The 12,156-nt window shown below is 39.1% G+C and overlaps 1 protein-coding gene across 12 annotated transcripts in view; it reads left to right on the top strand.

Annotated features, from left to right (window-relative positions):
* EIF4G3 (eukaryotic translation initiation factor 4 gamma 3) overlaps positions 1–12,156 on the top strand; it is a 342,848-nt gene that overhangs the window by 301,582 nt on the left and 29,110 nt on the right. For 11 of the 12 annotated variants that reach the window (XM_057698671.1, XM_057698760.1, XM_057698662.1 and 8 more), the window contains 6 exons: positions 1,484–1,616; positions 4,320–4,414; positions 6,700–6,793; positions 7,758–7,875; positions 9,721–9,941; positions 11,749–11,867. In XM_057698671.1, the coding sequence (XP_057554654.1) occupies positions 1,484–1,616; positions 4,320–4,414; positions 6,700–6,793; positions 7,758–7,875; positions 9,721–9,941; positions 11,749–11,867 (780 nt within the window). The remainder of the gene's footprint in view (positions 1–1,483; positions 1,617–4,319; positions 4,415–6,699; positions 6,794–7,757; positions 7,876–9,720; positions 9,942–11,748; positions 11,868–12,156) is intronic. The other variant, XM_057698680.1, reaches the window with a different exon arrangement.

Genomic DNA, 12,156 nt, shown 5'->3' with positions numbered 1-12,156 from the left:
TGATGTTGCCTACTTTGCAGATGTATTGTGAAGATTCAGTGAGGTAATTATATATAGTGCCCAGCTCAAAGGAGATGTTGTTTTCCTCGCTGTTGTTTTTCCTTTATACCTTCTTGTTCTGCTGCCTTTTTTTCCCCCTCATTTCTTGTACCAGGTATAGTTTTTACCACTACCACTGCTTTTCCCTTTTCCTATTTTAACTACTATACGGAATATACTGCAGCTGACCCTAAGCTAGAGAAAGTAAATACAGGGTACCCCCTCTTCCTTGCCCTGAAACCAGACCAGGTAGTATTGATGACTGGTTTTTATCTTGCTAAGCCAAGATGTGACCTCAGGATTCTTCTTATTAACAAACCACTGCCAGTTGATCAGAATTTTGAATGCTGATTTAAACCTATTTGCCATTCTTGCCTCATGCTAATATAAGTAAATGTTAAAAACTTCTCCACCTATTACTTCAATCACTCACATTTGTATCAGATATTGAGACTATAGCTGCAAAGGGAAGGAAAGGGAAAAGTGTAACTATAAGGATACAACTTTTTTGTTCTTAGTAGAGAGGATAACCGAAGCTTAGAGTGGTGTGGCGTTTGTATAGATATCAGAACCTTGATATGAGAGGAAGAAAAATGCTAGTCATCCTCGATTTAAAACCCCAATGGATATTGTATAACAAAGGGAGTCCAACTCGAGGATGGAAGATGCCTTAGAGGACTGGGGCAGGGAGGGTGGGGGCGGACTCGAGGGGGGGGAGTCAAGGAAGGGAGGGAATACGGGGATATGTGTATAAAAACAGATGATTGAACCTGGTGTACCCCCCAAAAAAAAAATTTAAAAAAAAATATGGGAAATAAAAAAAATTTAAAAAAAAAGAATTAGTAAATATTTGCACAAATAAATTTTGAATGTATCATAAAAAAAATAAAATAAAATAAAATAAAACCCCAATGGAGTGTGCTCTGAACTGAGTAGCAGTTAACCAGACTAAGTCAAGGCCAGAGAATCCTGATCTTTGTTGATTCCCTTCTCTTGCTCCTTTCAAAAGTACAAAATGGTAAAATGTATAGATGGGTGGATGGATGGATGGATAGATGGATGGATGGATAGTTGGATGGGTGGATGGATGGATGGATGGATGGATGGATGGATGGATGGATGGATAGACAGACAGATAGACAGACAGACAGACAGACAGACAGACAGATAGATAGGCCAGTCCTTTACTCTCTCTTTTTAGCCATTGGCTTTGGCATGCTCAGTATACAGTAGCTCAGGGTTGGTTGAGAAAAATTTAATTATTTAGCTCTAACATGCAAACTGCACATAGTGTCATCTGTAAGATGGATGCAAAACTGCCATAGTACCAGATTTTGTATGTATCTCATACTTTTCCAGCAGTGAAAGTATAAAATAGATTTTCAAAAAATTTCCTTTCTATTTTTAGTTATCTGGCTGATAATCTCATTTTCTCCTTTTATAGTGTAATTGGGTATCTCGAAGAGCAGATCAAGGGCCTAAAACTATTGAACAGATTCACAAAGAAGCTAAAATAGAAGAACAAGAAGAACAAAGGAAGGTCCAGCAACTCATGACCAAAGAGAAGAGAAGACCAGGTGAGGGGTGGAGTCTCCCACAGGCATTAGAGAACTTGGGAGTTTGAGGGCTAGATATGTAAGAATTCTATATTTAGATGTGAAATGAGAGCAGAAGAACCCAAAGAATAGAGTGGTGATTAGTAAGTGAAGCAGCTTCACCTGGAGACTGGTTGTTGAGTAAAAGCAGAGAATATAGGAACTAAACGTGATTTCTTTGACTACATCAAAGTCAGTAATCAACAAGACATTATTGAGCATCTTCTGTATACTCAGTATTGGTGAGGGATATAAAAAGAAGTAGGAGATACAGCTCCTTCCCTCTAAAAGCTTTGAGTTTATATCTGGAAAGCTACAACTAATAAAGGGAACATTTCAAGCAAATGGAAGACACTATCAATTATGAAATGTATTCTCCACTAAGGCTGCTAAAATTCAGAAGAGGAGAGGTAGAAACCTGAAGGAAATCCTTATTTGAGGTGGGGCACTTGAACTGGGTATTGGTAGATGGCCGACATTTGGAAGGGAAGGAAAAATTTTAGTCATAAAATTAAAATAAATATATACTGTAAAGAGGAATCAATAAGCTTGATGAGAGTAAAAATAAAGTGTTGAGAAGGAATGGAAACGTGTTTATCCGGAAGAATGGACCCAGATTAGGAACTTCTGGCTTGATATGACATTAGGGAGCCATGCTGTGTCGTTGAGCAAGGGAGGAATGTCGTGCTAGAGATACATAAATAAAATGAGTCTTTTGTTCTGCACACGATGACTCAAGGGGTACACTGAGCTCAGAAATGTTTCTGTTGCCTGAAATGTCCTACGTGGAAGGAGGTAAGACCTGGTAGTGATAAGAATAAAAAGGAAGAAACAGGAAAAAGTATGAAAGATGAAATAGAAGGCATTTTACACCTGAGAAAATAGAAAATCTATTGACTCAGTTTAGGAACATTGGAAGAGGAAAACTTTTTCAGAAAGGAAATGATCATTTTTCTTATAAGCCTGTTTCTTCTGAGATGACCAAATTTTGTCCACTGTGCAGGTAAGTGGTCAGGGTAGTGATAGGGTCATATTAGTATAGAGGTTGAAAGCACAGACTCTGGAGCCAAACTGTCTGGGTGTGAATTTCAGCTCTCCTGCATCCTGGCTGTATGACCTTGCACAAGTCACTTAATCTGTAAAATTGATAGAATAATAATACCTAGGATTTGTGTGAGGCTGAAATGAGATATCAGTAGAGTGTTCAGCGTAGCAACTGACACCTAGTGAATACTCAGTAACCATTAACTATTATTTATCACAGACACTGTGTAGCTCACAGTGAAGTTCTGAGAGGTGAATTCTCCAGCGAAGAAAGTGTGCTTTTCCATTTCATAGGAACAAGGAATAATAAGCAAGCCTGTTTATGATCGTTAATATCATTTAGCAAAGAGAAAATCAAGAAGTATGTGAGGATTGGAAAAGCTTTTGGATAGACAGTTTGGTGGTCTTTCATTCATTCATTCAGTAAATAATTATTGAGTGCTTGTCACTTAACAGGAGAGACAGAGTCCCTTACCTCATGCAGCTTACTTGAGGTAAGGGGAGTGGGGCGGTGAGGGGGGAGACAGACAAATACTTAAATATATAATTTTGTCAGGTAGGTATGTTCTGTAGAAAAACTAAAACAGGGAGGGAGGGAGTAGGAGTGCAAGGTTTGATAAATAGAGGTGGTAGTTTTAAATAGGGAGGTTGGGAAGCCTGTTAAAGTTGGTGTTGTTTGAGCAAAGACTGAAGTAAGGGAGGGAGTTGAGTCATGTGGCTATCTGGGAAAGTGGGTTTTAGGCAAAAGGAATAATAAGTCCACAGACCCTGAAGCAGCCTTCTCAAGGATCAGCAAGGAGGCCAGTGTGGCTAGAGCAAAGAGCATAGGGGAGAGTGGTAGGAGGTGGGGTCTGAGAGGCAAGGGGCCAGATTGTTTAGAGCTTGTAGGCCATTTCTTAGGAATCTGTCTTTTTCTCAAAGTGAAATAGAGAAAGTAATATTGTGAGCACAGAAGTGACAGGCCCTGACTCACACTTTACTAGGGTCACACTGGCTGCCATGATGAAAGTAGCTGAAGGTGAAAGCAGGGACGCCAGGGACAATGTTTTTATACCAGTCCAGGAGTGTTGCTGTCTTAAACCAGATTTGTATTGTTGGTAGTGGTTAGAAGGGGCTAGATGCTGAATATATTGAAAAGGTTGAACTGACAAATTTGCTGACAAATTAGGTGTGACGTGTGAGAGAAAGAGGAATCAAGGTTTTCTGTCTCAGCGGCTGAAAGTTTGGAGAAGCAGGTTTTGGGCGGATGATTGAAGCATAGTGTGTCATATGACACCATTAAGTGAAATAAACTTTGGAATAAATTCTTTCTGTCTGATTTCTCCCAAAGTGTTCTCATCATTAACTCTATATACACTAGATTTGGCTCTCCCTTGTCTAGCACTAAATCCCTATTCATTTGTATTAGTTGGTTTCTTCTAGGTTAGTAATGTTTCCTGAGAGATGGATACAAGCAAAGTGCCTCTACTTGATGTTTTCTTGTTGTGGGTAGTAAGGAAGCTGTCAGCAGTGCTTTCACCATTTCTTTTGTCTTTTCCTGGGTTTCGATTGGAGCTGCTGAGTTGAAAATGTTGCTCACCCTTTCATTGTCAAACTGATTTGAGACAGATGAGAGACTGGCTTGCTCTCTTTTCCCTGCAGGTGTCCAGAGAGTGGATGAAGGTGGGTGGAACACTGTTCAAGGGGCCAAGAATAGTCGGGTACTGGACCCCTCAAAATTTCTGAAAATCACTAAGGTGAGTGTGACATTTAAACACAACTTCAGACAGCCTCAAAACATGACTCTCAAAATTACTACCCACATAAAATAGCCATATTGCAGATTTTATGGGGTGGTTGTTTTTTTTTGTTTTTTTTTTTTGTTTTTAATTTATTTATTGGCTGCTTTGAGTCTTCGTTGCTGCACACGGGCTTTGTCTAGTTGCTGCAAGTGGGGGCTACTCTTCATTGTGGTGTGCGGGCTTCTCATTGTAGTGGCTTCTCTTGTTGTGGAGCACAGGCCCTAGGTGCGTGGGCTTCAGTAGTTGTGGCACATGGCTTCAATAGTTGTGGCTCACAGGCTCTAGAGCACAGGCTCAATAGTTGTGGCGCACGGGCTTAGTTGCTCCATGGCATGTGGAATCTTCCCAGAGCAGGGTTTGAACGCATGTCCCCTACATTGGCAGGCAGATTCTTAACCACTGCGCCACCTAGGAAGTCCAGGGTGGTTGTTTTTTAATGCAGATGCATTTCTACAGGTCAACATCAGTAAATGTATTCTTACCTACTTGTCCTGACATTAGTCCTTTTTATTTCTGAGTGTTAGTACTAAGGAGGACTAGGTTAATTAGGTTTACTAAGGCTTACTAAGTGACTAGGTTAATTCTTAAAGGTATGAGATACTTAGTATGAGAGAGATGATAACAAAAATTCTTGAGAAGCCATAGTTAATTGCAAGCTTTTATACAGCGTATTCTTAGCTCTGAGGAAGAAGCAGGTACCTGCTTAAGTCTAACCATGAAAGGAATGAATGGTTTGCTATATCCAAGGCATAAAAGAAGTCACAGAGGACCTACCGGAAATTATTCTGTGATAAAGATTTCATGTACTCTACTTCCTTCTCTTGAGAATGCATGGGCAATAAGAGGAAAGAATTTTCTCCTAGCAGATGTTTTCTGCAGTGGAAGTTGATCTCTATAAGTAGAATGAAGAACCTTGGAGAACACAGAGAAAGTGGAATTACGTTTTGTAAAAGTGGAAACTTCTATAGCCCAGTGGGTTTTGCAGATCACTTGCAAGTGTAGTTTGATCCTTACTTGTAATACACTTTCCATAATTCTGAAAATTGGCAGCCTGCCAGTAGGATACTAAAGATAATCTAAAGTGAATGTTGAAAATATCAAATGGAAGAAGATGGGCTATGACGTTTGCATCTTGACGGTTTTGTCAAAATATTGCTTCAGGGTGGAACATTCCCTCTCTGGGTCTCTCCTGATGTATCAGCTAGAATCCTATTCTCTAAGATTCTGGTACATTCTTCCAGTTGTTTATGTCCATTGCTGATTACAACGTGATTCCCATCCACTTCCATTTCCAGCAAGAGACAGTTCTAACCAAAATCATTCGTCTGTGTTTTACAATATTTCCGTGCATGGGCACTATAAAAAGGAGTTGTTGGTATTAAGCCTACAACACTACTTCTTTAATATTTTGAAAAATATATAAATTTAAAAAATTAAATGCACTGTATATTCAGATAGTTATACTATAGGTACTCTATATAAACATCTCATTAAAAGTTCAAAACCATTAAGCAAATTCACTGTTAACTGGTAACTGTCATATGGCAAGCAGCACTGTCAGAATGCGGTAATACCTTTGTTATGAGGAGCTGCTTTACAGCTTTTGTGTTGCAGTGTGCATTTTATGAGGTAACTTGTATTCATTTATACTGAAGTTGTGCTAGGAGAGTTAAACCTGAGAGATGTCAGGCACCTTAACTCCCTAACATTTTATTCTCTTTTGTCTAATTCCCCTTTATTGAATGCTTCTATTCCACCTCCTTCCCTGCAGCAACCTATTTTAGGCTTTGCTAAAGTGTGAAATCTTTGTGTCTTTTGACCTGTTTTCTGACAGTCACTTGAAGAGATTAATGAGTTAATTTTGTAGTATTTCTGTATTCCTTTTTTTTTTTTTTTTCTTTTTTCTTTTTTAAATCACTGGGCATTATTGTGAGAGGGGAATCATTAGGAACTACTTACGTTTAGCAAATTGGCACACCATCTTAGAGGATCTGAATGTGTTCTCCAGACCAGTGGTTTCTAACTGTATTTTGTGGAAGCTGGATTCCAAAGAGTCCTTCAGGGGCAATAGGAATCCCAGTTTAATGTGAACAGCTCCAATTTATGTTTCTTATAGGGGCATTGTAAACAAAATTTTGTTGCTGAAATTGGTTTTATTGCACTGGGGAAGGAAAAAAAAAAAGATAAACTGTTCTTCTAGAATATTTCCTGTTGTTGACTTGTGGTCACTTATGTTACAGCCAACAATTGATGAGAAAATTCAGCTGGTACCTAAAGCACAGCTGGGCAGTTGGGGAAAAGGCAGCAGTGGTGGAGCAAAGGCAAGTGAGACTGGTAAGTATGGAATGTCCCTTCTCGGGAACCTCATGTGGTCTCTTAGCATTCACCTTATAGTGCATTCTGCAGTCATTTCATAAATGATTTTAGGAAAAGATCTATAGACTAAGCATGCCCAGATTTATTGGTGTCCCACTGTAACATAATTTGAGGGTTTCTTCCTCAGTAAGGATCCTTGGGTATTGTGAGTAGTTTAAAAATTTTTTTAATTCAGGCTGTGTAAAACTTCAATCCGATTCCTTTTTTAATTGTTATTGTTCACAAATTCAGTTAATTAGAAAAATTACTGGGACTCCAAATTAACAGGGAAACTTGTGCTGAGAAAAATAATATTATTACCCAGAAGCATTTAATTTCAGGGAGTTGTAAAAAAAAAAAAAAAAGCATCAGATTAAAGTATTTTTCAAAATATTTGTCAAAAGTAGATTTTGAGAGATTTGGGCTCATTACAAACACATCTTAAAAGCTAAAGAAAGACCAGTGGGAAAAAAAAATTTAATTTCATTGTTAGCCTCCTTCCCATATTTCCCTTCTGCTACATAATTTTGACCTTTATCTCTTTCAAATTAAAAAAAAAATTGTTTTTCACTTAAACTCACACCAGAATTTTACATAAAAGACATCACAGCATTTATGTTAGCTTTTTTAAGTGAAATACTTTGTTTTGGTTTTGCTTGCCTCCTTCCTTCCCCTGTTTACCACTCCATGCCCTACACAGGATAATTTAATTATATTTTTAGAGGAGCAAACGGTTGTAATGAACAAAGATTCCGAAATTCTTTTTTGCATACAAAATCCTTCTAACACTGCTTCTAAGATTGTGGTCTGTGGAGATTGCATCACCTCGTTAGGCTTGTTAGAAGTGCCTGGTCTCAGGCCCCACCCCAAGGAGGCGGATCAAGTAGAAGCTGCATTTTAGTCATGTGATTTGTATTTTTTTCTCACTCCTCAATACTTATAGATGCCTTAAGGTCAAGTGCTTCCAGTTTAAACAGATTCTCTGCTTTGCAACCTCCAGCACCCTCGGGGTCTACATCATCCGCGCCTTTAGAGTTTGATTCCCGCCGGACCCTAACTAGGTAAGAAGCCCAGTCTGCACATTAACTGAAGACTGATCTGCTTGTTAGACTGTCTGTCTGTCTGTCTCCCTCCCTCCTTCTCTCACACACACACACACACACACACACACACACACATACACGCACTGATTACGATGATAATCCCTGTAGATAGATTCCTTTCATCCCTAAAGTTGATTTCCTTCAAGATAAGGAAATTATAAATTTAGGATGAGCTAGAAGGGAAGGGCAAGTTATCTGACAAATATCTAATAGTTTGCTCCACTAAGAAAGCCAGGCCCACCCAAAGAGCCCTGGAGGCCTGTGTAGGGCTCTCCAAGGTAATGCCTCAGGATACTCTAGATGAACCTAGCACTCTCAAGCTGTGAGTTAAAGGCCATGACTGCCCACCCATGTATGTCTCTGTTACACTGTTCTTAGAGTTATATTTGAGGTTGTCTTTTGTTTTTCACTACTCTCTATGTTCTACTGTCTTTCTACTTTGATTTTTGTAGGATTCACGCAGGCAAGTGTTCCACTGGCTAGTGTATGGAGAGTGGCTGAGGACTTGTAGTATACTGACAGAGAAAGAAATTTTTTGATGTGAGCACTTTTAGAACTGAGTTTCTTTAAACTCTCAAACTTTTGTTTTTTTTATTATAATCTGTATGATTAGGTAGATTTTCTAAACTGTATTACTATTCTGTTGGATTTTGAAATAATATAGCACAGGTCAACTTTTTAATGATGACATAGATTGTCATTGAGCCTCAGTTGTGCTATTGAGGTGTTTGTGGCTCTTTGCCCTGCTATAACTTTCCCCTGATGACTCTGATTTTTGAGTACTGTGTGTGCTCTTTCATAGTGGTTAGACCATTGTCATGCCTCTAGGTCTTTCCTCTTTTCTACTTTTAAATTCACTGTTTCTGATCTGCCCTGGGCCAAGGACCTATTAGCCCAGCTGGTTAGAACTGTCTGAAAGAAGCATAGGGAGATTGGAAGATTCTCAATGAACGAAGTATGTCTTTTGGCTATTCAAAAACTGTTTCTGCTACTTGGTTCTCAAGTATATTCTTCCATGTATTTGAAGTTTCTGAATACATAAAGTATTTGTAAAGTTTGTAAGATAGTGATACCACGTTCTTTTGGTACTCCGTTTCCCTTTCACTCATGAGCTCATGCATTTGTTACTGTCTTCCTTTTTTTTTCTTTAATAAGTTTTTTTATTTATTTATTGGCTGTGTTGGTTCTTCATTGCTGCACGCAGGCTTTCTCTAGTTGCGGCGAGTGGGGGCTACTCTTTGTTGTGGTGCGTGGGCTCCTCATTGCTGTGGCTTCTCTTGTTGCGGAGCACGGGCTCTAGGCACGTGGGCTTCAGTAGTTGTGGCACTTGGGCTCAATAGTTGTGGCTCACGGGCTCTAAAGCGCAGGCTCAATAGTTGTGGCATACGGGCTTAGTTGCTCCGCGGCATACGGGATCTTCCTGGAGCAGGGATCGAACCTGTGTCCCCTGCACTGGCAGGCAGATTCTTAACCACTGCGCCACCTAGGAAGCCCTGTCTTCCTTTCTCTTAAAAGATTTTTTAAAATTTAAATAAGGAATTGCCATTGGCATTTAAATTTTTCAAGTGGTAGCCCTTTAACATTTAAGAAAAAAGTTGAAGCACATCTTAATATTCTCTTTAAAGCACTGATTTTGTTTCTATACATAATTACATTTTGAAATATAATTGGTGCCTCACATCTAAAGTTATCTGTGAAAAATTCTTCTGCATACTTTTAGAAGGTCTTAGTGTTATCTTATAATTTGAACACGGAGGGGATGGGGTGGTCTTTATTTTGAAAAGTGTTGTTTTGTCTTTTAAGTCGTGGAAGCATGGGCAGAGAGAAGAATGACAAGCCCCTTGCATCTGCAACAGCTCGTCCAAACACTTTTATGAGGGGCAGCAGCAGTAAAGACCTGCTAGACAATCAGTCTCAAGAGGAGCAACGGAGAGAGATGCTGGAGACCGTGAAGCAGCTTACAGGAGGCATGGATGTGGAGAGGAACAGCTCTGAGGCTGAGCGAAGCAGAACCAGGGAGTCAGGTAAGAGGCTTTATGTGAAAAGATACAGGTGAAGATTGGGGCCTTAAATTTGGAAGGGGAAAAATACAGAGGAGACTTTGGGCCTGAGTAGATTTCAGAATGTGATAACAACACACGCCAGCGCCTTAGAAGGTGAAGGGTATCTTCATAGTTCTCATTCCCCAGGTATCCCTTTGTTCAGCAGTTTGTAAATTTTCCCATTTCACTATTAAAAGTGATGCCGATGAGGTCCTCTGGCTGTATATTAAGCAATGAATTTCTTACAAGTTCCCTAAATTATACCCCACTGTGCATTCCAGTGCACGTCCTTTGTACAGCCTCTCAAATGTATGAAAATTCTGACACATTTGTGCCTCTACAGGGCAAACCAAAGAGAAAGTATCAGATTATCTTTTGTTACCTTCATCTTGGAACCTCTGTGGTTTTTGTACATGTTGAGCATGTATGTGCTTAAAGGACCAGCGCAGATAGTGCTCTAAAAACTGCCTCACGTATTTCACCTATCTGTGTTTCAGTTTCCTCGTCTATTATAAGGGGAAAACCTGTAGAGTTATGGTGAAGATTAAAAGCAAAGTTAATACATGTAAATACTTAGAACATTACCTGGTAGATACAAAGTTTGCCAAAAGTTATTAGATGTCTTAATGATGGTGATAATGACAGTGATGAAAAATGGTTTCAGATCTTTCCTGAAGTAATACTGGTTGTTTTATAATGTTTTCCTAGCTTTCAGTTTTGTTTCATTATTTAAACTGTGTTTCCTAACTGTAGTTTCTAAATGAATTTCACAGGCAAATTGAAATGTCTTCTCCCAACTAATAAAGACTTCAGATCTTTTAGTTTTAAGGACATGTGGCTCTCTTATTGTGCTAGGTATTTTGGGAACATAACAAGATAGGGTATGAAACTATCTTGTATGTAGTGAGACTGTAGCACAGCTGCCCTCTGCATGAGTATTGTCTCAGTCGTTTGTTCATTTGCCACATGCGCCTGAGCACCTAGTGACTTCTGGGTGCTCGATCCCTGCTCTTGGCCTTCAGTCTACTGGATCAGGAAGAACTTTATCAAATAACCCCATGAAAGATGATATATAAGTACAAACTGAGAAAAATGCTATGAAAGAAAGACATATAGTTCCAAGAGAGTACTTACTTGACAAAGGCGCTAACTACAGTTGACACAAAGTGATGTTAGGGAAGGCTTCCCTCAGGTCTGAAGGACCAAGAGGAGTTGAAACAGGTTTGCAGGGAGGGACACAGGAGGGGCGGAGAGAGAGAGCATTTCCTACAGGAGGAGCACCGTGAGCAAAGTGTTGGTAGGTGGAACCAAGGCATCTTCAGGCAGCTGCTGAAGGCCAGTTCGTCCGCGACTCTCCGTGATTGTGCGGCCTCGTGTGCTGGTCATCATTGAAGCAGTGGGGAAGAATCAAAATACCGCAAGGAAATGGAATATAATCTAGAAAAATGTTGAATCACTGTGTTAAATACTGAAACTAATACAGTATTGTAAATCAACTATACCTCACAAAAAAAAAAAACCAGGAACAAAAAAAGTCTAATTATAAAAATTTATCATATCCCTATATCTTGTGGCTGTTGTGGATTATGAAGTTATTTAATGCATATCTATTCTAAAATAAATGTTTCTGTATCCTGTTTTTAGGTGGCTTGCTTTGTCAAATTTGTATCTATTTTAATGCCTTTACTAAAAAAAAAACAATGTAACATAAATATTGTCAGCCATAATCACACCATTTTAATGATAATTTTTGTCATTTTTACTTTCTCACTTTTTTTAACCTCACTAGTAGTGAAACCAGAAATTCCAGCAACGTCAGCCCCTGACAGGCCTGCCTTGTCAGAGGAGGAGATGGAGAGGAAGTCCAAATCTATCATTGATGAATTTCTACACATTAATGATTTTAAGGTAAATGAAATTTTTAAAAAAGAAAGCAACAACAACACAGAAAGCCCGGTGACAAGAAACATAGTAATGTGGTTCTGGTCTAAATCAGTTATTGTGAACTGATGAGACTTGGAGTGCGTAATCCAGGCCCTACACAGTTCATTTTACACAACTCTGATGCACTTCTACCTATTCTCTTTTAAATTGATACTGTAATTCACAAGATCAACTGGCAGGAAGGAAGAATGGGTATTAATCCATCCCCACTACGGAGTAACCAAATTAACTTTGATATTAATGAACAAAAAAC

Source organism: Hippopotamus amphibius, chromosome 1 (genome assembly GCF_030028045.1).
Source record: "Hippopotamus amphibius kiboko isolate mHipAmp2 chromosome 1, mHipAmp2.hap2, whole genome shotgun sequence".
Taxonomy (NCBI): domain Eukaryota; kingdom Metazoa; phylum Chordata; class Mammalia; order Artiodactyla; family Hippopotamidae; genus Hippopotamus; species Hippopotamus amphibius.
The sequence above is the reverse complement of the archived record's forward strand: the minus strand, read 5'-3'. Positions and strand labels throughout refer to the sequence as shown.